This window comes from Thamnophis sirtalis, unplaced genomic scaffold (genome assembly GCF_051295495.1).
Source record: "Thamnophis sirtalis isolate CommonGarterSnake01/CBP01778 unplaced genomic scaffold, rThaSir2_p1.2 scaffold_14, whole genome shotgun sequence".
Taxonomy (NCBI): Eukaryota; Metazoa; Chordata; class Lepidosauria; order Squamata; family Natricidae; genus Thamnophis; species Thamnophis sirtalis.
This window is the reverse complement of record NW_028261394.1, coordinates 20,338,699-20,365,311: the sequence shown is the minus strand read 5'-3', so window position 1 is coordinate 20,365,311 and position 26,613 is coordinate 20,338,699. Positions and strand designations below refer to the sequence as shown.

At 46.4% G+C, this 26,613-nt stretch overlaps 1 protein-coding gene and 1 long non-coding RNA gene across 2 annotated transcripts in view; one reads left to right on the top strand and one right to left on the bottom strand.

Annotated features, from left to right (window-relative positions):
• Window positions 1–14,574: 14,574 nt before the first annotated feature.
• Window positions 14,575–15,412, bottom strand: LOC106549184 (uncharacterized). Its single transcript, XR_001313563.2, has 2 exons — window positions 15,207–15,412; window positions 14,575–14,979 (listed from the first exon to the last, which is right to left on the bottom strand). It is a non-coding gene; the product is annotated as an uncharacterized LOC106549184 (long non-coding RNA).
• Window positions 15,413–15,496: 84 nt separating this feature from the next.
• TNRC6A (trinucleotide repeat containing adaptor 6A) overlaps window positions 15,497–26,613 on the top strand; it is a 51,423-nt gene continuing 40,306 nt past the window's right edge. Inside the window, exons 1-2 of the mRNA XM_087728492.1 lie at window positions 15,497–15,647; window positions 15,948–15,995. Coding sequence (XP_087584618.1) covers window positions 15,643–15,647; window positions 15,948–15,995 — 53 coding nt within the window. The 5' untranslated portion in view covers window positions 15,497–15,642. The remainder of the gene's footprint in view (window positions 15,648–15,947; window positions 15,996–26,613) is intronic.

Genomic DNA, 26,613 nt, shown 5'->3' with positions numbered 1-26,613 from the left:
ACAAAACAATCAGACAATACAGACGGTTTAAAAAACACAGCAGACACAGCAAATTCGAGTGGGGGGGGGGACTCAACCCCAGGCTTGCTGGGACAGCCAGGTCTTCACGGCCGTCCGGAAGGCCCGAAGGGTGGCGAGGGTCCGAATCTCCACGGAGAGCTCGTTCCAAAGGGCCGGAGCAGCCACAGAGAAGGCTCTCCTCTGAGTGGTCGCCAGCCGACATTGGCTGGCAGATGGAATATGGAGGAGGCCTAATCTGTGGGATCTAATGGGTCTATGAGAGGTAATCGGCAGAAGGCGGTCTCTCAAGTACCCAGGTCCAATACCATGTAGGGCTTTATAAGTGATGACTAGCACCTTGAAGCGTATCCGGAGACCAATAGGTAGCCAGTGCAGCTCGCGGAGGATAGGTGTAACGTGAGTGTACCGAGGTGTACCCACGATTGCTCGCGCGGCTGCATTCTGGACCAGCTGAAGTCTCCAAACACTCTTCAAGGGCTGCCCCATGTAGAGCGCATTGCAGTAGTCCAGTCTTGAGGTCACAAGGGCATGAGTGACTGTTGTAAGATTCTCCCGGTTCAGGTAGGGACGCAATTGGTGCATCAGGCGAACCTGGGCAAATGCCCCCCTGGTCACAGTCGACAAATGGTAATCTAAAGTCAGCTGTGGGTCCAGGAGGACTCCCAAATTGTGAACCCTATCTGAGGGGCATATAATTTCACCCCCCCAGCCTGAGAGATGGAATACTTAGCTAATTTGTGGGAGGAAAAAACACAAGCCACTTGGTCTTGTCAGGATTGAGAGCCAGCCTGTTCACCCCCATCCAGACCCTCACATCCTCCAGGCACTGGCACATCACGTCAACTGCTTCACTGAGCTGGCACGGGGCGGACAGATACAATTGAGTATCGTCTGCATATTGGTGGTATCTTATCCCGTGCCGTCGGATGATCTCTCCCAGCAGCTTCATGTAAATGTTGAACAGGAGGGGGGACAGGACGGACCCCTGCGGCACCCCATAAGTAAGGGGCCTAGGGGTCGACCTCTGTCCTCCAACCAACACCGACAGCGACCTGCCCAAGAGGTAGGAGGAGAACCACCGAAGGACGGTGCCTCCCACCCCCACCTCTCGCAACCGTCGCAGCAGGATACCATGGTCAATGGTATCAAAGGCCGCTGAGAGGTCCAGGAGAACCAGAACAGAGGCACGGCCCCCGTCTCTGGCTCTCCAGAGATCATCGGTCAGTGCGACCAAAGCAGTTTCCGTGCTGTAGCCAGGCCTGAAACCAGATTGGAAGGAGTCTAGATAATCGGTTTCCTCCAAGGACCGACGGAGCTGAGAGGCCACCACTTTCTCAACAACCTTCCCAACAAAGGGGAGGTTGGAGACTGGATGATAGTTATTTAAAACGGCTGAATCCAAGGACGGTCTCTTCAGTAGGGGTCTCACCACCACCTCCTTTAAAGGGGGGGGGGAAGGACCCTTCCCGGAGCGACGCGGTCACTATCGCCTGGATCCAGCCCCGTGTCACCTCCCTGCTGTTCGCGACCAGCCAGGAGGGACACGGGTCCAGTACACAAGTGGAGGCACTCACTACTCCGATGGCCTTGTCCACTTTCTCAGGGGTAACAGACTGAAAATCAATCCAACAATGTCGCTCAAGACCCTCCCCCGGTACCTCGTCTGGCTCTGCGCAATTGGAGTCCCGGTTTGCCCGAAGCCGAGCCACTTTATCCGCGAGAAATTGGCCGAACTCCTCAGCCTTACCTTGTAAGGGAGTGCCTGTATCCCTCCCTTTAAGGAGGGAACGGGCTATCCCAAACAAGGCAGCTGGGCGTGACTCAGCGGAAGCTATCAGAGCGGCAATATGAGTTCTTTTTGACGTCCGGATTGCCCGGAGGTAGGCTCTGATGCAGGATTTTAATAAGGCTCGGTCTGACACGGACTTACTGGATCTCCAGCAGTGCTCTAGGCGTCTCTTTTGACGCTTCATCTCCCGGAGTTCCTCAGTGAACCAAGGAGCCCTCCTGGATCCACTGCCGCGGATCGGCTGTAAAGGCGCAATCCGGTTAAGGGCCCCTGCCGCTGCTGAGTTCCAAGCAGCAACCAGAGTCCCGACCGAATCGCGGGCGAGAGTATCAGGTATAACACCAAGCACCGTCTGAAAGCCCATAGGGTCCTTAAGGCACCTGGGGTGGAACCACCTAGTCGGTTCCTCCTCCCTACAGTGGGGGATTGGCCTCCGAAAGTCGAGCCTCAGTAGGCAGTGGTCCGACCATGACAGGGGCAAGATCTCAATGCCCCTGAGACCAAGATCACAACTCCACTGCTCCAAGAGAAATACGAGGTCAAGTGTGTGACCCGCCGAGTGAGTCGGATCCCGAATTACTTGGGTCAAGCCCATGGCTGTCATGGAAGCCATGAACTCCTGCGCCCCATCAGAGTGCTCACCGAGTGAAGGCAAGTTGAAATCCCCCAGCACCATAAGCCTGGGGAACTCAACTGCCAGCTCGGCTACTGACTCGAGGAGCGAGGGGAGGGCTGCTGCAACGCTGTTGGGAGGCAGGTACGTTAGCAGCATGCCCACTTGACCCCCAGGGTCCAACCTCACCAGCAAGGACTCGCACCCGACAAGCTCCGGAGCAGGGGTCCTACGAGGAACTAAAGACTCTCGGATAACAACGGCCATTCCCCCACCCCTTTCCTGGGGTCGTGGCTGGTGAAGCACCTGAAAACCTTCTGGGCACATCTCGGTGATGAGAACTCCTCCCTCCGGGCTCAGCCAGGTTTCAGTAATACATGCCAGGTCTGCCCCCTCATCTAAAATTAAGTCCCGGACGAGGGGAGCCTTGTGAACCACAGACCTGGCATTTAGCAACAGCAGCCTGAGACCAGGGCCCTGACTACTCGTGCCATCTGGCCTTGGAGTGGGACTGATAGGGCCGGAAGGAAGGATCTCTGTAACATAGCGAACCCTCCTTCCCCGGTAATGGCTCGCTCTAAAGTCCCCGCCATATCTGCCCCTCCCAGTTAGGACCGTAATGCTCTGGCCCACTCCTGTGTCCATAGGGCCCCCACCCTCCCCTACAGCAGTTGACATCCCTGGCAAGCCCTTCGAACCATACATTCTAAGGCTAGGGGTTAAACCAGGCCTCCCTAACACTTCTGCAAAGCACTCAGTGTAGGAGGTACCCGGTTATAGTCCCAGCCTTCTCAGACGTACACACTCATACAAACAGACACTCCCCCACAACAATTTAAAAAACACAAATACAACTATATAATAAAAAGTGGGTACATACATACAACACAGTCACACCCCAAGCACTCACCATACGTTAAAATGTACGGAGCACTGCGATAGTGCGCTAGCAAACAATGATATAAAAATGGAGAGAGAACTGCTCCGTTTCTCTTGGGGAATCATCTGGGTTTAGGATCAAAAAAGGTGATCCTTGAGGACCCTAGGACCCTCTTGCACTTAGTACCAGGTACCTCTACTCTTTTCACTCACAATAGGCCTTTGCTTTTTTTTTTTTTTTTTTGCTTTCACAGGACAACAGCAGCAACAACAAAATTTTCATTCATTTCCATTTTCACACACACTCTCCTTTCCCTAACAGAAGGTCCTGTGCTCTGGCCGGACCCTAATACTTTCCAGGCTCTCTTGGTAAAACACACAGAGGAACCAAGATCCAGCTGTGATCAGGAGAAGGATCCCACACATGCACACATACACAAATTTCCCATGCTTTGCCATACTTTAAATTACATTTTAGAGAATTAAAATTTAGAGGTACTCACCTTCTTTCCAGGCAGCCTTTGAGCTCAAACTCAAAACCCCTTTAAAACCTAGATCCAATGGTTAAGGCCAAGATAAAGTCCACCCACAGACTCAATGTGGTCTGTGCCGGCATGGGAGGCTTACCTGGGCCATATCCATTTGTTAGGCTAGCTTGGAGTCCCATCTGTGGGTCGCCAATTGTTGAAAGAAATATCCTTCTGCTTTAAGACTTGTGGACTTCTGCTTTAAGACTTGTGGACTTCAACTCCCAGAATTCCTCCTCCAGTCATGTTGCGGCGACGTCATCTGCGTGGATCTGCTCCATCTTCGTTTTTTTTCACAGGGGGCAGGGCTGCCGCTGAAGATGCCAACGAGCCCCTGCCGCCACTAGAATAACTGCTGCTGCCGCCTCCTCCTCCTCCAACAGCACCACCACATTTGCTGCCCAGCGCTGCAGCTGAGGTGAAGCCGCCAAAGCTCCCACTGGCGCCCCCGCCCATGGGAGTGGCAGCGGTGCCTCCCCCTCCACTCAGAGCACCTCAGCTGGGCCCCGGGTTACCCCTGCCGCCGCCTCCACCTCTGCTGTGCTTTTGAGAAGCCATGAGGCCTTTTTTTCCTGCTCCCGCCCCCTCTGCCACCTTTCTACTAGCTCCTGCGGCCTCATGGGTCCTCAAAAGCACAGCAGAGGAGGTGTTGAAAGAAATGTCCTTCTGGGTTCAGCTCCAAGTGGGGGAAAAGACACTGGAGACATGGAGACTGCTTGGAAAGATGGTTTATTGTTGGACAGGGCCACATGGCTTGAGCCCTGAACAGAAAAGGGTGATCACATGCTTCAATGTTGGTGGAGAAGAAGAGAGAAGGGCTGAGGAAGGGGCTTGCTAGGCTTTTTATACCCTGTTTAATCCCACCTCTCTGTTTCCTGTTCCTGTGTAAGAAATGTATTCTGATTGGTTGTCAGATTCCCATGGTGCCATGCAGGAGGCTACTCTCTAGGCTGTTTTGAATCCAGGTATAGATGAGTTTTCAGATGCCATGTGGAGAGTTGAGTAATATCCCTTCCCCCTGCAGCTGCAATGGAGAAGTCTTTATTATGTAAAGTGGGCTAGCCTGGCCTTCTCAATGGCCTATTGACAAAGTGTGGATGGGCAGGAAGCTACAGGCAACTATTCTGTCTTTTAAAGCATGTTTCTTTCTTTTCACATCCAGAGAAATATTCTGCCTTTTCAATATTTCCTAGGATATTTCATTTTTCTGGGAGAGGGCTGGATGATAATTTCCCACAGAGGAAGGGGGAGGGATAATGCGTGGGCCAGCTCAGGTGCTCCACATGGATGGAGAGGCACCACTGCCATGGGTGGGGGTGCTGACGGGAGCTTTGGCGGCTTCACCTCAACTGCAGCATTGGGCCGCAAATCCGGCAGTGCTGTTGGAGGAGGCAGCAGCAGATATTCTGATGGCAGCAGGGGCTTTGGGGGTTCACCTCAGTCACAGCGCCGGGCGCAAGCAGCTATGATTGGCCGCTCACAAAGGATCTCCCCGGGCTTGCTTTGCTGAACATGGGCCGACTGATGCTAGTTTGAGCGGCTGCGGCCGGCACAAACTACCGACAGTCGCTCCATGCTCATCAAAACAAGTCTGGGGAGGTCCTTTGTGGGCGGCCAGTTCTAGCCGCCTGCAAAGGACTTCCCCGCATTTGCTTTGCTGAACATGGGCCGACTGACGGTAATGAGCGGCGCAGCCGGCGCCTAGGAGGTCCTAGGAGACCAGCTGTGCCGTGTAAGCTCCTGCCACTGTCCCCGCACCCGTGCTAACCCTAGATTTTCTGAGGCCCCTCAGCTTCCGGAGCCTGTGACAGAAATCACTGCGCGGTAGTTAGAAACGGCTGTGCGGTGTTTTCTTGCCACATGCACAGCCGCGCAGCCGCGCACCTTAGAGGGAACAGTATCAGGAAGATAGGTGAAGGCATTTTTGCTGAGTCCAAGTTAGGAACTTCCACCATTCCTGATGTTAATTGTGCTAGTTTGGGCTGACTGGAGTTGGAGTCCTATCTTTTCTTGAGTAACTGCAGTATATCAGCCAGATCCTTGAAGGAGAATCCCAGAAGAATCTAGTGCCCAGGAGACCAACTAGGATGAATAGGTCTCCCTTTGAGGGATGGAACAAGAGCAGGTGGGCAGCATGCCCTGGTCAAGGAAGCCGTAAAGAGGGGATGGAGTCTGCTTTATGTCTTGCTTGGGTGACCTTCTGTGTGCCAGAGGCAGAGTGACAAGCAGCAACAGTGGGGCCTGACCCTTTCTTGCCCCTTTCATTGGGTCCCCAACTTTGGGACAGGTAGGAAGGTTTGGTGGTCCTGGTCAGGTAATGAAGGAAGGGTTACCAAACAGGTCCCCTTGGAGGCCAAGAAGTATCTTTGCAGGTTTTCAGAACAGATCCCACTGCCTATCCTGGGGGTGGGAGCAGAGGGGCAACTCTCATGGGAGTCAGTGATAGCCCAGTGGAAGCACTTCACACCCATAGATGTCTAGATGTAGCCCACTACAACTGATGGTAAAGTGGGTCTCTGCTGGCCTGATTAGCATTGCCAACTATATCCACAATTCTTTCAGTTTCTGTTTAATTAAACTGGAATCTTCTCAGTCATTTTTGCAGTAAGGAAAGTGAAAAGCCAGAAAAAACAGGGAGCATTGGGTTCCTAAACTGGGCCCCTGCCTGGCACTTTTCAGACTATCCTACTTGAGAGCCCAGGGTGTCCCAGCCTCTATGGGCAAAATGGAGCACAGTGGGCCCTTCCCCTGGGGCAGGGAATGAGCACAGATGGGGAACAGGTGATTGTCTTGAGTACCAGAACGCCTGCCTTCTAGATTGTCCTGCCTCTCTAGGAAATGCCAGGTATTGCTTCATGGAGGGGACATTGCTAATCCTGCCAACAGCTGACTCACCAACCTGGCTATAAGTGGCTTCTGTCTCCAGGGCAACAAGCCTACCTCTGCCGGTGTCTCAGTTGGCTGCAGTTGTAGGTTGCCGACTGGCCAGGTCAGCAAACTAGAGCCCACTCCTGTATTTCTATTTCATGGGGAAAATGGTTGGCAGATCTTGTCCTTTCTCTTAAATCATCTCCCCACCCCCAACATATACACTCTACATGTATTTGCTTACCCATGCAATTATTCATTCAATAGAACAATGTTTTTCAGCCGTGGCACCCTTATGAGACAGCATTAGCCATACTGGGAGTTGAAGTCCACACATCTTGAAATTGCCAAGGCTGGAAAGCACGACTATAAATGTATATGGCTGACTATCAACACACAACTCTGGATATCTAACAATCAGCAAAGTAACAGTGACCACGAGAAGCAAGCTAAGAGGATGTTTTCACAGAGAGTGAAACTGCACAGGCTGCGCCAGCGCCTGTCTGGGAGCTTGGAGGAAAGGCAGCCATGAGTGCCAGAAGGGGGCCAGCAGGACTACCTGAATTCCGGCCAGGGGCTGCTCCATGGGGCCTTATCTGAGTGGGGATGGAAATGGAAAGGAGGGAGGAGTAAATTTGTGAAAGGCTTTTCAGTTCACCAAGAGATTTTATCTGCTTATATTTGAGTATCAATGATGCCTGTAAACATGAAAATAGGCATTCAAATACCTCTCCTAAAATAGTGCATTTTGTAATTACTTCTAAAGGCATTAGAATCACCGGAGAACATTTTTATGATCAAACCATTTTCTTTCCTTGTGTCAGATTTCTAAATGGGCATTTCCTAGAAGTATTGGAACAATGACTTCCCAGATTCCCAGGCATACAGGGTAATATATCCAGGGAAAGCCAGGCTGTAAAACAAGGATTTATAGGAATTTAGCCAATGGTGGCTTTGGAATAATCATCACATGAATATTTAAATTAGGGTGCACATCACTGAGAAAAGTGAGGCATTATTCAGAGTAAACACCTTTATTTATTTTTTAAAAGTTATTTCCTACATTTGTCTTCCAGTTTTCTGCTTTTCATCTTCACAGTACCTCCATAAACTTTGGCTCATCCATTAGCCTTAGAACCCGGCCTCAGTCCAGCTCAGCAGATGCCCTAGGCTTCTTCCACCCTCAGTTTCCTATTATTTCCCAACATGGCCCTTCCGCCTCCTGTTCCCTACTACTGATTTTCTTGTTCCACACTTGGGAGAGAATAAGCCATCCAGAAAGTTGAAGTGGAATAAGAGCCAAAGCAGAGCAGGCTCTCCGGTTTAGTTTGACAAAGTACTGTGTGGATCCACTGACTGAATAAAGATATTTTTCATTTTCCTTCCTTCTTTCCTTTCTTCCTAATAGAAATCTTCTCCTTCTGCTGCAAACTGCCTGTCTTTTGAACACCAGAGGAAAATCTAAGCACAATTCATATTCCTATCTGTTCTTCCAAGGAACTGGGAGTACTTCCATCAGAGAAACACAAGCAGATTTTGGACCTCCTTCCTCAGCTGGCAGAGAAATCTTGTGGCTGCTGTTCACTGAATTAAAACAGATAGACCAACCTGGGTTTTGCAGGAACAAAGATGCTGTTTCCAGTTCACAAGCAGAGAACCAGTGCAAATACTTTCTTGGTGATTTTTCCCTAGGATCTTATCCTCAAAGATATTATTCACTCTAAAATATATTGGAAAAAAGAATAAGAAATTGATAACATCTTTACATTGAACTTAGCTCCTCCTTGCTAAACTAACTTTAAACAATTTAAATCATTCCTGATCTTAAGCATAAGCTATCTGGAATTTCTTAGTCCCGTATTTATTTTGTATATAATCAATCCATTTTTTCCAGTCTCGTTTATATCTCTCGTTTGAGTGGTCCTTAAGATATGCAGATGTTTTAGCCATCTCGGCTAGATTTGTGACTTTCAATGTCCATTCTTGAATTGTAGGCAAGTCTTCCTTCTTCCAGTATTGCGCCACCAGCAATCTTGCTGCAGTTATTAAGTGCAAAATCAAGTTAATTTCTACAGCTGTACAGTCAGTAATTATACCTAACAAAAATAACTGAGGAGTAAACTTTATCCTTTTTTTAAGAACATTTTGCATAATGCACCATATTTTTATCCAAAATGCCTTAACCTTTTGGCAAGTCCACCATATATGAAAATATGTAGCATCGAGAGAACCACATCTCCAGCATTTAGGTTGTAAATTCGGATACATAGAAGCCAACTTTTTAGGATCTAAATGCCATCTATAGAACATCTTGTAAAAATTTTCTCTCAGGTTTTGGGCTTGTGTAAATTTTACATTTCTTACCCAGATTCTTTCCCAAGTATCCAACATTATTGGTTCTTCAATATTTTGAGCCCACTTTATCATACAATCTTTAACTAGTTCTTTTCGGAATCCATCTGTGCTAATACATTGTATATCCTCTTTATATGCATTATTCCATGTTAAAAGCTTAGTTGTCATCTTTGGTTTCCTGAAGCTTTTTTAGAGCCACCTGGATATCTTGGAGTTTAACCTTTGGCCTGGCTCCTCCCACTGCTTCTAAACTGGTAACTGTAACATCTTGACCGATGGCAGGTGATTGTTGGGATTGTTTTTTTTTTTTAGTTGTTGATCCATTCGTCTGGTAATCACACGGTTTGGTCTTTGTTCCATGGCTCCTTGTGTTTCTGAGAGAGAAAGATGATCCATCCTTGTTGATAATTGTGTAGTTTGCTGTCTATCTTGTCCTTCTTGTTCTCTTTCTCTAGATCCAGATAGTGCGGGATGTCCAGCCTTCAAAATATTATGGTAAAATCTCGAGCTTTCCATACTGAATGAAGACGATATCTTTGCCCCTCGAAAATGAGTGCTAGGCCAAATGGTGCGTCCCATCTGAACTGTAGCTGACGATTTCTAAGCTCTTCAACTAAAAAGGCATAGTCTTTCCTGGATCTTAGCATTTGAGGTGATATCTCTTTCAGAACAGTCCTGACCCCCAATTTGAAGCTTGGTTTTATAGGACTCTTGCAATATCATATTCCTCATGTCTCTTGCACTGTTCCCTCTAAGGTGCGCGGCTGCGCGGCCGCGCACGTGGCAAGAAACCCCCGCGCAGCAGTTTCTAACTGCCGCGCAGAGATTTCTACCAAAGCAAACGTGGGGAAGTCCTTTGCAGGTGGCTAGAACTGGCCGCCCGCAAAGGACCTCCCCAGACTTGGTTTGATGAGCCGCCATGGGCGGGGGCGCCAGCGGGAGCTTTGCCAGCTTTACCTGCAAAGAAGGAGAAGAAGCAAGAGGACTGGCAGCTTTGCAATGCAACCCCCTGGTTCCGCCGGCTGTGGATTTGATTCGGCGTAAGCGGGGCCCGAAAACATGCTGCGCCAACTTTGCGCCGCGTCTTTGCTGTGAGGCGGAGTAATTCAACCCCCCCCCCAAAGAACGTGTGTGTGTGTGTGATTCTGCTTGATGAGATGGTGGTAGAAAAAGTATACGAATTGCGAATTGGATCAAAATTGGTGGCCAAAGGAGTGGAGGGAAGAAAGGAAGGAAGGAAGGAAGGAAGGAAGGAAGGAAGGAAGGAAGGAAGGAAGCCCTGCCCCCTGTGAAAAAAACTGAAGATGGAGCAGTGAATGAATAAACCATAAAAGCAACAAACAGTTAATGCGTAAGTAAGCTGAGGAGCAAGTTCTCAACTAAGGAAGCAATATAAGAAAGAAATATAAAAAGCTCAATATGCCAAAACACTTATTTTAGTCTTCATTTAATTACTTGTATTGTAGTCTGATGTAACATCTTTTTAAAGTTAACATTAGTTAGAAAAGATAGGGTACAAAACTTAAATAATAAAAAAATTGTACATTCATTTTGAAAAATAAATGCAATACTTGATTAATTTCATATCTTTATTTAAAATAGTTTTGGCATGGCATATGATTTTATTGACTCAGTTGGAAATGATGTGGATGTTGTATCTGATTCTGAGGTATATATATTCTTAAGTAACATAACATATAGCATATTGTCCAAACTTGCTAGACTATTTAATTGATCTTACTACTTTAAAGGGGGAGAGTTTCATGATAAATTATTTTATTACATTTATGTTGCATTTATATATTATATTTATTACATTTATATTCCACATTATATATTTGTATTGTTATTTTAGTGTTTATTGTCAATTTTGATAGATATTATATTGATATATCAATACTGATTTTAATCATACTAAATAAAAATTACTGCTATTATTTATCAGCATTAAATATTTACAGTTTTTAATATTGAGTTAGTCATATTTTAGAATAATAGCATTATCTTTTAATAGGATAATTGGCAAAATCTAATTCAAATGTGATGGGTTGCATTCCAAAGGAATGTGAGAGGACAGGTTGCCTGCAAAATGCCAGGACCCAGGCTGTTGGTGCCATGTCTCTCTCTAGCCAGTCTAACAATCTAAAAGCTGAGCAGAGAGCCTTTTTTTTTTCAGGGTGAGCGGAAAAGTATAGTGTTTGAGTGGCACTTTTCATGCCTGGCATTCGTCAGGCTGAAACCTTGCCAGCAATCGGCGCTTGACACTTGGAATGTTGCGCAAATGTCCAGCAGACGTGACAGCAGTTCAAACTGTGGCTCTCTTAGGTGCTCAGGCATGAAACTGTGCAGCTCAAACACTATACTTTTCTGCTCACACTGAAAAAAAAATTAGAGGGAACATTGGTCTCTTGTAGTAAAATATATCACAATGTCCTGTGGGAGCTGCTTCTGCTTCACCAGCCAAGAATTAGCACGGTAAACCTTATCAATTTGCCAATCAAAGTTACCCCCTGGCCTTCCCATCAGGCTATCAAAAGCTTCTGAAAGAATCTGTTTCAAGTTTTCCTGATTGTTTTCACGCAAACCCCTTACTCTTAGTGCAAGTTCCATTTGTCTATACTGTATCATAATAATTTCTTTTTCAGCATTTTCAACTTTTTGTTGCACCACCTCTGTTTTCGATATCAAATTAATGTTGGCATCATTAAGATCATCTAGTCTGTCTTCAATTCCGGAAACATGTTCTGTCAATAAACTAACAATCCCCAGCATATCATCTCTGATCTTTTGAACCCGGGTCTCAAGTTTATCAGACAGATCCTTATGCGCAACGAATATCTCTTGAGTTTTGTTTCCATCGTAACTGCCTGAATTTTAAAAGCATCAGCCAACTCCTTCAGAAAAATTCTTTCGTTAATGGCTCATCCATAGGGGGCAGAGGAAGCAGTGACTGCAGTTTTGTGCCAGGTGTGGGCGAGCTGCCAGAGCCTTTGGGAGCCGGGGGGGGGGGGAATCTTTTGAGTAGGGTTTTGCTTAGAAGCCATTCCAAGTTTCTTCTTCAACCAATTAATAAAACTCTGCTTGCCAATTATACAGCTGATAATTTAGTGATAAATCACTCCTTTCCTTTTAAAACTCCGTAAAAATTCAAAACATAAACAGTGTTACGAAGCAGCTCGGCGCCATTTTAACTGTCTCTTTAGTAGTTAAGTTATCGGAAGGAGTTCTTGTAAAAATGAAGCTAAGATTTAATACAAACAATTAAAGGTTCATGTGTACCGGTTCCGCTCGCCTTGGACTCAGTAAATCAAATTTTGTTCTGAGGAAGAGAGAGTTCGCACTGCAAATAGCAGCTGGAATTCCTGGCACGGAGACAATTCTGCCTTCAGCTGGCCTTCCCCACCTCCCAGGAACAAACTGCAAGGGTCGGATGGCACGTTGCTCAGCAGAACGGCTCACCTTATCTTCTTGCCCGAAGAAAAAGGTAAACAAACTGTCAGACGTCTGATGGATTGGTCATCCAACAGATAACGTGACCAGGGATTCGGGAGCTGTAATGATCAGCTCCCATCAGCAAGCCCCTCCCAGCGAAAGTCTAGACTGTTTTTGTTAAAAATCTATACCGTGTACGGGTTCTGGGAAGTCGGGGGGGGGGGGGAAGGTTGTGGGAGGATGGGGGGGAGGGTGGGGGGGGAGGGATATAGATCAGGTTTGACGAGACGTGTTAGATTTTAACGTAATTTGACTCCACATGTATACTGTTTTCTCTTATATTTTCTTTACTATTATTATTTTTTCTTTAAAACTAGGATATGTTAAGCATATTGACATGTAGCGGAAATACACCAATGAGAGGAGGAGTTGGAAACGGAAGGGAGAAGAAAGATGGGAAGAGAAGGATAGGAGAGAGGGTAAGGGGGGAAGATGAGGATGATAAGGAGGAGTGGATTGTAGAGAGAGGAGCAGTAGAAAGGAAGGGGAAGTAGAGTAGGAAAGGATGATGGAGGGAAGGTAGAAAGTTGGAGGGTGGTAGAAGAAAGAGGTGTATAGAGAGCAGAAGAGCTAAAATGGGTTTTTATTTTTCTGGGCATTGTTGACAAGAGGAACTGATGTAATTATTATTTAATACTATATGATACGGGCTATGTATAGTATACATGTGAGTGTATGTTATGAAAATGGAAATAAAAAATATTTACATTAAAAGCTATTATTCACTGAAGTTCTAGTTAGTTATCATGGCAAACCCCAAACCAGAAAATGGTTAATGTCAAGATTATTCTAATGCAGAGTTTGTGAGCATAAAACGTCAAGCCACCCCCCAAAATGGCAGCACTCAACAGTTGGCCTGTTTGCTTGACAATAAATGTGGAAACATCAGGTTGTGGCTGATGTAGTCTGTCTCAACAGGAAGTCCCTGATTACTACTATTAGGAAACTATATTGAAAAACTGTTGAAGCTACCCTTTGCAGAGATATGATCTGGAAGTGATCTGGAAGGAGGAATGCAAGAACCACTAAATAAATGTCAGTCTGGCACTAAGGAAAAAGAAACTCAATATAACCCCACTTTGATTGCATTTTATACAAGAGTATGCAGAGGGAAACCTGGGCTTCCAAGGTTTTACAAGCATTGTTAACACTAAAGTATTGTTCCACCTGACACCATGTTCTGGGGAATGATGGTAGGTTCCTCTGCAATATGTTACGTTTATTTTTGGTTCCAAGACATAGTTTAGTCCAAACCAATCTTAATAAACAAAATCAATTCACCCCTTGTGTCACTGACTTTTTTACACAGACCACAGGATTCAAAATGATTAATCAAAAGCAAGCTAGCCAATCAAGATAATGGGTAGAATCCAGCAAAGCCCTGAAAACTCACAACTCTTGTGCAACTAATTTAGAGCAGGAAGTTCTCCCTCTCTCAAGTGTTTGTCTTCCATGCTCAGCTTGACTCCTCCTAGGTAAGAAATTGCACTCCAAATTGGAGAATTTGAAAATCAAATGGAATAGCCCCACCTTCCACCCCCTGGAAAGATGAGCTAGGTATGAATTAAAGTCTCTCTTGCTCTCTCTTTGGCTTGCATTATAATCTTTTATCTTCTCAAATCAAAGTTTCATTTAACCTCTCATGCACCCCATCCAGTCTGCTAGTTGCTTTGCTTGTAGCCCACCTAGGGATTTTGGAGGTGGATTGATTGTAGCTGAAAAGGATCCTGGATGAAATAGACGTGGCACAAAGAAGCAGCACTGGTTGTTCACATGTGTGACAGCAAATGAGTTCTTGTTAAGATTTCTCAACTGCTCACTGATCGCATCTTTCTAGAACTCATAAGGGTTAGGAGTTGGCCACACAGTATTTCTCCCTTGGAAATAAGTGGTTAGTAGAGGGGGTTATGGAGTTAGTAGATGGGCTTGCAAAAGTCCATTCATGTGCCTATTGGCCCTGTCACTGTATTTTTCTTCTTTTACTCTTGTTCTCGTTTGACAAATGCAAATAAATAAATAAAAATAAAATATAGAGCCCACTGAACATTTATGTTGTTTACACATTTCTGAATACACTATCCTGCAGTTGTGTTCTGTTATAGTTCTTTTAATTGTATTTTAATGGTGTTTGTTCAGATCTGCTAACTGTGTGCATTGTCCAGTCACATGATAGATGAATAGGTACATAAACTAAATAAACATTGCAGTGGTGCCAGTCCTTTGTGAGTGGGCAGTGCAGATCATGGAAGATTAGCAATCCAGACTGTGCTACTTGCGTAGGAAAGGCCATGGGACTCATTCTCATAACGCCTGTGTATCAGGTTGCTGGGAAATTCCTGCCAGTTTATGGATGTCTCCTGAACCCAGTTAGACGTTTCCATGCAGATCCAGGCAGGTGATGCGGAGGTCCCTAGAATACGTCAAACGGCCAGCAACTGCAGGGAAGAAAAAAACACGGGATACCAGGAAAGTTCTGAAGTTCTTTACAAGCGCAGATTTCTCCTTAGGGACCTGCCCGGAAAGCGTCGCAAGGAAGATTAAAGTTGCGAAGCAAGGATTCCTCCTGCTTTTGGGGGTGGTGGACAAGATGACATATAAGGTCCCTTCCAACTCTGTTAATGTTAAATTTCAGACAAGCAACAGGGCGACCAATCGATTCCACCTTTCCGGCCTAGAGAAGCCGCAGTTCCCGGCCGGGGCACAACAGGTGGCTGCACAGGGTCACAAGTCGGCGGCTCTGGCCCGGGGCTCCCCCGCAGGGCCCACAGGAGGGAGCGGCGATCGCACGGCGGTCTCCGGCCAAGCCAAGGCCGCTCTAGTGAGCCGCGCGAAGGCGCCATCTTGGGGGCGGGCCCCGCGCCCGGAAGTCCTTCTCGGGCGGGGCGGGCCTTCCGGGGGCAGGGCGGGCACTGGTGGGCCTCCTCCGAGAGGGAGGCTGGAAATGGCGGCTGGGCGCGGGGGCGCCAGGAGGCGGCCGAGGGCGGCGGCGGCGCCCGCGGACGACGGCGGCGACCAGGCGAGCCTGCCGAGGGCCCCCAGCGGAGCGGCGCCGGGCCCAAGACCCCGCGCCTAGGAGGCCCGCCCCCCGCGCCAAGCACATGCGGTGAGCCCCGCAGCGAGCCCGCCCTGAGGAGAAGGAGGAGGAGGAGGCCGGCCGAGACCCGCTGGAGGCGCCCGGCGGGAAGGGGAACGCCAGGCCGGCATCCCGTCCCTTACCCTCCCCCCGCCGGCGGCCTTTGTCCCGTGGCGCCCCTCCCACCTCGAAGTCCGCCCCTCCGAGCATCCCCGGGCGGCCTCCTCCTCCTCCTCAGGGCCCCCGCGCTGCTTCCCTCCGGAGGGCCCCCGGGGGCGTCGGCGGGGCTGGCTCGGCCTTCCTGACGGGCTCTTCTCTTTTCTCTTGCAGAGAGTGGGAAGCCAAAGCGACCAAAGACGCCGAAAGGAAACCAAGCAGGTGAGGCGAAAGTTTGGCGTGGCTGCGTCGTGTGGAGACCGGGGCGGGGGGAGGGAGAAGGCGCCGTTTTCTGCCGGCTTTTCCTCCCCGTCCCTTCGGCTCCTGTGCCAGGCATGCTCCCTTTCGCTACACGGGAAGAGCCGCCGCAGGAATGAATGTGGGGTTTTGTTTGTTTGCTGGCGTGTCTCCCCCCCCCCACTTCTCCCCTCTCCAACTTTGTCCTGCCAAATAGATTTCTTCCCATCGCCTGCAAAACCTTTTGCTGGCCTTGAGCTGCACACAAACCGCATCTTGCGAAGGGAAGATTGACTCCTTGGCTGTGCTCATACAGAGGCAAGCGCTCGCTCGCGTTGAAACTGCCCTTCGACTGCACCAGCCTTTAGAAACTTGAGTATTTGTTTATAGAGTTCAGAGTGGTTTTTTTTAATTGCTTCTGCATAACAGTTGAAACAACCAAATTCATTTCAAGAAGCAGTATTTCCATTGTAAAAAAAAAAATCATCTGAGGCATATTGCTCATATACAATCTTCCCTAAATTGCTTTTTATCCTAATTCTAAAAGTTAGGAATGCATTTATATGTCCTTCCAAGGTCAGTAAAATGAGGATCCAGATTGTTGGGGGGCAGTAGGCTGACTCTTAGAAAGGGCTGTAAAGCACTGTGAAACTCTATATGTCTAGTTGCTATTATATATATTTGAAATAATTTGTTCCTGAAAATCAGAATAGTAATTTCCTGGCATCTGTAGAGGCTCATACCACAAAGCAAATTGAATAACTTTTTAAAAGCTCTTCAGCGTAATCCTTATTGGAATTCTCATTCTTCTGATAATGCTAGTTGAGCTTTCTCTCCATGTTGTATTGTTATTTAGAATAGTTTAAAAACCAGCATGGTTTTAATCTTCCTAGTTTTCCTGTACTTGGATAGTCTGAAAAATAAGGATGATTCAGTAGTTTTAAAATCCAACAAAATGTTAACTGGGCAAAACAGATTTTTGGCAAGAACAGTAACTATTGCTAGCCAGGTGTTTTCTGTCTTCATTGGGACTAAATAAAGATGATCGATTTCCCTCTTTGTAAATCTGTATTCCTGCTTTTAAAGAGAGCATTTATTCCTAATCCTGAAAATTATATCTGTCAGAGGTTATAAGCAGGATATATATAAAACAAATACTACCAGGGAAAGCCTTCCCCATTCCTTATATGAAAAAAATAATGTTCCCAGTTATGTTGAATCAGGCATAATGAGGATTCTGACTGAAGAGTTGTTTGTATATATTCCTCACTGCAGAATATATAAAAGCATGAAGAATATGTTAAAGGCGACCTAAACACTTACTTACCTTCAGTACTGAGCATAGTCATGAAGGGCTTGTGAAAAGCTACTGCAGAAGTAATGGTTCTGTTTATGTCTCCATGATGTTTTTATTATGCCCCTCGGAATGAAAGCTGATTAATGGGAGTATTTACTTTTTAGACTGGCCTGACTATTGTACAGGTTGTAGTCCTTGACTTACAACCACAGTTGAGCCCAAGACAGTTAAGTAGATTTTATGACCATTTTACAAGCTTTCTTGCCTCAGTTGTTAAGGGAATCACTGTAGTTGATAAGTGAGTCACCTGGTTAAGTGAATCTGGCTTCCCCAGAGACTTTGCTTGTCAGATGGTCGCAAAAGCTGATCACATGACAACCCCCCTGCAAATGTCATAAATATGTGTCACTTGCCAAGCATCTGAATTTTGATCATTGACTGTTGGGGGGGGGCACTGCTGTAGCCCGGAGTCACTTCTTTCAATGTTCTTGTGACTTCAAACAGTCACTAAATGAATGGTTGTAAGTCAAGAACTACCACTACATGGGCTGAAATCCTCTAGTTCATATGCCATGTAGAAAGGCCTGAGTCAGAGGACATTGAACCTGTGGCTGTTAACATAGGTATTTGTAAGGGGCAATATTTCCATGAGCAGGCTACCTTTTATATCATCTACAGCAACGCCCCCTCCCCTTTTGGGTGCCAGGGACCAGTTCTGTGGAGGGCTTTTTTCTGCGGACCTGGAGGGTGCATGGTCCTGAGTGCTGTTTGGATCCTATGGGGCTTTGCTCACTTGTATGGCCTGGTTTGTATGGCCACGGACTGGTGCCTGGCTGCGGACCAAGGGTTGGGGGATATCTGATCTACAGTATTCCAGTTTGTTTTGATAATGAATCTATAACACGCCTGGTGAACCAATGTGTGTAGGCAGAGTTGTATAGGAAAAAACAGTCTTTCTTTCCAGTCTTTGAAAGTTTGGCCTACAACAATCAGTAAAGGGGTCCCCCAAGACTAAATCCACAATTTGAGAAATGTTGCCAGATCTCTGCCCTCCCTTGTCACCAAAAAAGCTGGTTTCATTCAGTTGTGAATTATTTCAACAATCAACTAGAAATGTGCAACTCTTTGTGCTTTGTGCTGCCCATCCTATCTTGTTGACCACTAAGCAAAGGAAAACTGTGTTCCCAAAGGATTGTTCCCTGTTATGGCTTTGGGCAGTCTTTCATCTCTTTGCTTTAGCTAAACATGTCACATATTTTAAATTGTATGTTTTTAATGGGTAAGTAACCTTTGCATATGTAATCCATGCACTAAAAGTTTACCAAATTTTGCCTAAGATTTTAAATTGCAGCTTTAACTTTATCAGATTTAAATTCATTGAATTAGGCCTGAGGTTCAGGATATTGTACCTTTCCGGGAGAGAACCAAATCCATACCTACTCTCAGCCAGGAAATTTCCCTTGGTGACTCTGGATTAGGCATAATTTCTCACAAGGTAGTAGTTGTGGAGCAAAATCAGAGAAAAGAGCTCCTGGAGGAAAGGCAGGGTAAAAACCTAAGGACTCAAAATAATTGGTACTATGAATACAGAAAGCCCTTGACAATTTCTCTGACTAAGTGAGACATTTGTTAAGTGAGTTTTGCCCCATTTTATGACCATGGTTGTTAAGTGCCATGGTTGTTAAGTGAATCACTGCAGTTGTTAAGTTAGTAACACAGTTGTTACGTGAATCTAGCTTCCCCTTGCCAGAAGATCGCGAAAGGGGATCACATGATCCTGGGACACTGCAACCGTCATAAATATAAGTCAGTTGCCAAGCATCTGAATTTTGATCTCACGACCATGGGGATGCTGCAACAGTTGTAAGTGTGTAAAACAATCATGTCTCTTTTTCAGTGCCGTTGTAACTTTGAATGGTCAGTAAATGAACCATTATATAACGAGGATTACCTGTAAAAACATAAGATCACACTGAGTATATTAAGACAGTCTTTATATTACCAGCCATTCAAAGAACCTTCCTATCTTAGGTGACTGGTTGTCGCTGAGCATGCCTTCCCTCGTGGGATTGCATGAAACAAACCAGATCTGGGTGGGAACAATGGGTACCAAGTTTGGGTATTTAGGGTGCTGTCACCTAGCATACCAAATAATATTCTGAAGTTTGTGAATTAATATGAATTAGTATGCATATGCATAACACAAATGCATTAATTTTTCAACATTTCTATATATCTTGCCCAGGCAGCTAAGGTCCCAGTAAAATTTAGAATTATTACAATAATTATCTAAAAATCAAGAAAAGGTTAAAAAAAAACAACACCCTCAAATGTGGATTAGGGGCAGGATGTAAATTTTCATCTCCAAACAGCCTCTTTAAAGCCCTTTTCTCTGGAATGCAAGGACAGCCGATTTTACTGGAATGGGGCAGTTCTTGGAAATGCCTGTTTCCGAGTCTCCGAGTCTCCCCTTGATCTGTTGATGAAGAGGACACCAGAATATCCGCTTGTGCACAAATCAACCAGGAGACTGGATCTAAAACCATATAATTTTGTTGCTAAGATTTCAGCCCATCCAGTCTTTTGATTGGGAAGGCAGAAACCTGAGTAAATAAATCTTTTGAGACTTCAAAAGGCAAAAATAAGCACCTGGAATTGTATCTGGAAATAAACCAATAACCAGCCTCTAATACTGGTGAAACAGAGCTATATCAAGTCATCGGTATACAGATTGCTGCATTTTGTACCAAATGTGCCCAGTACTTTTCAAGTCATTGAATTTTGAGGTAACAAGGGTGTGAGTGACTAGTGCCAGTTCTGAAGGCTGCCTACTCTCAGAAGGGGGCAGTTGCATGCCAGCTGACTTAGCTACACTGTCCATTAGCTTTTCCAGTAGGAACTATGAGTCAGGAAGACTCTCAAGTTCCAGACATGCTCCTTCATTGGGAATGCAGCCCAATGTATAGTTAGGAATGGCATGAACAGCTGTTTCTGGACAAATGGACAGTGCATCTTGCTGGAGTGCATTTTCAGCAGATTTTGTCCCATTTTCATCCTTTCAGTCTCCAGATGCTGTGTTAGTACTTCCACAGCATCTCTGCTTGGCCCAGGGTGAAGACACGTAAAAGGATATCGTCATTTCCCCCCACCAGCAGCTGACCTTTTTCAACAGTTTCATCTGCGTGTTAAATAACATGGAAGACCAGTGCTGAGCTATGTAGTACCTTATGCTGGAGTAGCTAAGAGCTCAGGTAATATTGATTGTAATCCTCCATTTAGCACAGTGTCCCTGAATCTTAACCCTTGTTGGCAGCCCAGAAGAATCTCATCGTTAATGGTATTGAACTACTGCAGAGTGAGCCACGTTCCCTCCAGGTCTTGTCAGGACATCCAGCACTGCCCTCCATGTCTGGGCCAAAGCCTAGTTAGGGAAGATCCAAATCTGTTTCCTTCAGAACTTTCTTCAGCCCAACTACTTTATCCAACCCCCTCCCCCAAAATTGGAAGGTTGGAAGTTGCATAATGTGGGTGGATTGAGAGATGCAAAGGCCTGCTACTCCGCCTTTTTCCAGGACGCAGGCATGTCCCCCACTCTCAAAAAGACATTGATCACCTCCCAAATCCAGGCTTTGTGGATAAAGCAGGTTGGGGGGGGGGGCATGGATCTTGCCCAGAGATGGCTCTGCTGCAGAGGACACTGTCCAATATTAGAGTTCACAAACCCAGTGGATCCCAGATCCCTGCAGGAGTCCCTGCCTCAGTTAGCTCATTTCCTTCTGCCCACAATATGTATTATATGTGTGTTATAGGCCTCCTTTTTCCTCCTCAGTTCTTCTGGATGACGGTCTCTACATAACCATAAATCCGATATAGGGTAATGCTGGGGAAAGAAATCTAAGAGCTTGTGGTGAGCTGGGGAAAGTGTGCTTAGTCTGGAGAGAGAGAGGTGGGGGGAGAGAGCCAAGGGGATTAACCGCCGCTAATCGGCCCAAAGCCATTCACTGAGAGGGAAATGGCTCCCAGACAGACTGCTGAGAAGGTTTCCTGGCTGTGGGCTCCTGCTTGCTGGCTCTGGCTCTTGCAGGCCTCATTTTTACCCTTACAGCCTCTGCTGCAAATGTTGCCACCCAAGACCCTGATTTCACACTCTTCTGATTTCTCCAATTGACTTTGTAGCCACAGCTGGGTGGAGTTAAATGAGGCCATGGCTGCATCCTCTGGGGATTGTAAAAGTGTGGGCCTCACCAATTCTGTTAAACAGTTCTTCCTCTTTCGGAGGTGCACGTGTGCAACAGAGGTGAAATCGGTCTGGAAGGGCAGCAATTTAGGTGAAAGTTCTTGAAAGCGCTGGTGCCAGTTTTGAGGGAGGGGGAAGACGGGGTGCTTGAAGAGGCTTCAAGGTCCTTCCCTGTCTGAAACATTTAGTTGATGCTCCGCTTTTCTCATGTTTCCTTTTCAACCTGTTGTTCAGAGTTTGGCCTTGAGTGGTGGAGATTGTGTCGTTTCCCCTAACTAGATCCCCCCCCTCCAGTCTGGGGAAGGACAGAAAACCTACAAGCTTCATTTTACCTACTGTAATCCACATAATCTAATAATACTTTGATTCTTTTAAAAGTATCTAATTTAAATAATATTGAGAGTTACAATACAAAACGTTCTGCCTACTTTTAATTTATTAAAATTGCAACGTACTAAAGTGTAGGAGTAGCTGATGTGGAGTGACAGCATCTGGTCAGGAATTCAAAGGGGGCTCCATGGAGTCCTGAAGGGAGTCCTCCAGCCCCCCTCCACTTCTCCACTAAGCCTGCTGCTAAACCCTTGATGGGGGAGGGGCTCTAAGGGGTAGTGCTCCCCCCCCCCTTGATCCAGTAAGAAAAATACAAGCCTCTGTTTATGGGCAACAAGGGCCATCTGGCCCTGCAGTCTAGATAGCAGGGTGGCGGAATAGCTTTAAACCAGCGGTCCCCAATCTCTTTGGCACCAAGGACTGGTTTCGTGAAAGACACGGTCTTGTGGTGGGGAGGATGGTTTCCGTCACCGCCCACTTTCAGCCATGGGGCCAGGGGGTCGGGGACTCCTGATTTAAACTGCTTGCTCTGTTCCAGAGCTCAGTGGAAATGTACCCCTTGGTCTGTCCTGGATTCTCTTCTTAAATGGGGAGCAGGTACCTGTTCCAGCAGCACCTCTCCGCCTCCCCCTTTTCCTCCCTGACATTGCATCTCTCCTCACCTGTCACAGCTTGCTGCAGCCCATCCCAAGCTGGACACATTTGGATTTCTTCACCTCCATTGGTCAACGGGCCAACTAAGTATCCACTCCTAAATCTAGCTTGGCCTCCCATCTCTTGGGATCTGCCAGGCCACTCCCCTCCTTCCTTTCAGCTCCACCTCTTGTCTTGGCTGTTCTGCTCTCCTTTTGCCCTGGGGGTCTCGCCGTCTTTCTGCCTGGGCTGAGGTTGGTATCAGCAGCTGCCCAGCTTGGGACCCTCCTTCCTTTCAGAGGTCCCCGATTCCTATTTCTTTGCAAGTTCCGTTCTGCTTCTTTGCAGCCTGCTTCTCTCTTCCTTCTGCCTCATGCCTGGGTTTTTCCAAGGAACGGCGCTCCCAAGATCTGTCTCTTTTCAGTTACGAACCTGCAGTCAGGTACTTGGAGCCAGCTTGCTTGAATCTACATGGCATATCTCCAACTTTAATATTTGGGAGTTCAACTCCCAAAATTCCCCAGCCAGCTTTGCTTTGCTGAGTGGGGAATTCTGTGAGTTCAAGTCCACACGTCTTAAAAGTTGCCAAGTTTGGAGAGCCCTGCTTTATAGCCCCATTCACTTTACTGGTTCTTCAGGGTACTGTAGACGTCTGTTGTACAAGAGCTAGATCGTTTAAGCCTTGCTTAGTCCATAGAAACTGAGGAAGAGTTCTCTGAGGTGTTAAACTGTGTTTCCCTTCATTTAAGACGGAAGATGGAAAAACAAAGATGGCATTGTAAACCTTTGTGTTACATTGTGACCAAACAGAAGTCTGTGGTTGCTTAAGCTGTATTACATATTTTTGAATCAGGAACACTTTCTTTCAGTTAAGTGTTATCTACATCCATGCCAGCCTTATTCTCCTCTTATTCCCCACCAACACTGCATTACTCACAAGATGTCCTGTGGAGTGCTGTCAAAATTTCTCTAGCTATAAAAACTCTCCATAAAATACTCTGATTTTCAGTCTTCTTTGAAGAGAGAAGGCGTCCATTGCTAAACATTCCATACACCGGACATTGTTCCTTCCCTCTTCCCCTGGAAACACAATATGAGAAAATTACAGTGGGACTAAAAAGTTTGTGGACCCTTTGAATTTTCAGTATTTCTGCATAAATATGATCTAAAATCTGTTCCCACATAAAGCCTAAATATAGACAAAGAAAGCCTGATGAAACAAACGAGACAAAAACTTTGTTCATTTATTTATTGAGGAAAATGACCCAAAACTACATATTTGTGCATAACAAAAGCATTCCTAGAGAATCAATGCATTAATACTGTTTAGGACAGTAAGATGATCTGATCACTGGAAGCTGTATGTGTCAGACTTGCCACAACTTAAGCCTCCTAAATTGGGTGACAGGTTCTGGAGAACCGGTAGTGGAAATTTTGAGTTCAGAGAACCGGCAAATATCATCTCTGGCTGACCCCAGAGTGAGGTGGGAATGGAGATTTTGCAGTATCCTTCCCATGCCATGCCCACCAAGCCACACCCACAGAACCAGTAGGTTTGAAGGTTTATTGCATTTATATGCTGCCCTATTCCCGGAAGGACTCAGGGCGGCTAACAAACCCAGAAGGGGGGGGGGGTAAAACAACAAAGTAATACAACAAACAAGATACAAAGAGAATTTAAAAAACAATCAACAGTCACACAATTCGAGGGGGGGAAGGGAACTCGTCAATCCAGGCCTGCCGGCACAGCCAGGTTTTAACGGCTTTACGGAAAGCCTGGAGGGAGGTGAGGGTCTGAATCTCCGCGGGGAGTTCATTCCAGAGGGCCGGAGCAGCCACAGAGAAGGCCCTCCTCCGGGTAGTAGCCAGACGACATTGGCCAGTAGATGGAATCTGGAGGAGGCCTAATCTGTGGGATCTAATGGGCCTTTGGGAGGTAATTGGCAGCAGGCGGTCTCTCAAGTACCCAGGTCCAATACCATGAAGGGCTTTATAAGTGACGACTAGCACCTTGAAGCGTATCTGGAGACCAATAGGTAGCCAGTGCAGCTCGCGGAGCCCTGACTACTCATGCCAACTGGCCTTGGAGTGGAACTAAAAGGGCCAGAAGGAGGGATCCCTATGACGTAGGGAACCCTCCTTCCCCGGTAATGGCTCGCCCTAAAGTTCCCGCCATATCTGCCCCTCCCCGTTATGACCCTAATGTTCCGGCCCACTCCTGCGTCTATGGTCTCTCCCCCCCCCCCCCCGGCCACCGGATTCACCGGCAGGCCCTTCGACACAAACATCTGAGGACAGGATTGAGCCTGGGCCCCCCTGACACTTCTGCAAAGCACTCAGTGCAGGAGGTACCCAGCTATGCTCCCGACCCACACACACACATACAAACACATATGATCAGTCAATCCCTATGAACAAGTTAAAAACAAGAACAGCAATATCATCAATAAAAGTGGGTACATTCAATCAACCACAATCATACCAAGCACTCTCCATACAATTTAAAAATTATATAGTAGTAAAAAAAATTAAATTTCACCACTGCTCTAAATAGAAACAATTCTTCGATCCATTTCTTGAGAAAGGTATAGTTTATTAGACATCAGATCCATTGCACTAGTGCAAAGCCAGAACTGAAAATCGCACACCAAAATCCATAAGTTCTATTCTTTCCTCCCTTAACACTGTCTCATTGCTTCCCAGTCAGTGTAACCAATATGGTTCAGGCAAGTTGTGTTCCTAACAGTCATTCAAGTACGGGTTGGTAGGTGGACCCCTCCTTCCAGCTGGGTGACTTGAGGCAGCATCTCAAGGAGATAAAGCCCTTACTTTCGTTTCCCGAAGCATCGCCTCCCTTCCCACACTTCATGGTAGTCTGTCACCGCAGTGAAGCACAAGCAAGTATAAGATCTCATCTGATAATTAAATAATTTAAAATTAAGGGAAAAAGCAGATGCTCTCTCTGGCAATCTGGCCCTACACCAGTTCATGTCCTGGAGTGAGTCGCTATTCTGTCCCACAGCCACCCTGGCACAGCACAAGTTTTGCGCATCAAGGGGGACAGGAGGAGTGCAGCGCAGGCAGGAGCTGATGTGCCAACAGTGCAAGAAATTGCTCTGCTACAGGCTGCTCAGTCCTGAGAGGTGGAAAAGGGTTGCTCCTGGCTCTTGTGCAGGGTGGTAACCTAGTTCTTTGGGTGTGTGGTATTTGCATGCGTGGTTGATGGAAGAGCTGGGTGTGAGTAGCTGGCCATGTATTGCGTAGCCTACTGCGTGTGAGGCTACGCACCTGTGTGTTCCCATGTCATTGAGCTCTGAAAGGGCCTTGCAAGACAATACCGACTTCAACACTGAATGCCCCTTTCATCCCATTGAATGTGGGGATCATACAGTGAAAACTCTTGTACAGGCAGTCCTTGTCCTACAGCAGTTCATTTAGTGACTGTTCAAAGTTACAAATGGCATTGAAAAAAGTGACCTGTGACCATTTTTCAGTTACAAGCGTTGTGGCATCCCCATGGGACACGTGAAAAAATTCAGATGCTTCGCAAAACTGGTTGCAGCATCCTGGGGTCATGTGATCCCCTTTGCGACCTTCTGACATCAAGTCAACGGGGAAGCCAAATTCATTTAACAATTAATTCAACAACTGCAGTGATTCACTTTAAAAATGTGGCAAGAAAAGTCGTAAAATGGGGCACTGAACAAATTTTTCATTTAGCAACATAAATTCTGGGCTCAACTGTGGTCGTAAGTCGAGGATTACCTGTAATTTAAATTGGCTGGAAAAGCAGGACCTTGTCAAAAGGATGGGCTCCGTTCAACAGATTGTGTGTACATGTGCTAAACTGCATTCTTTCTCCTTGCAGTTTCATAAATGAAACTACCAAAAATAGTCCTGTCCAAATACAAATCATTGCTCCAGATTTGTGTTTTATAAGACTTTAAGTCAAGGTTTGTATGCATATTTTATATTTCAGTAGTTTGCTATAGGAAGGGGGGAGAAGAGTCTTTATAGTGGTTGGATTATTTCCTTGAGAGCATCACTGGGACACATTCCACAGCAGTGCCTGGCAGACAGGATTTAGATTAACAGAGTTGGAAGTG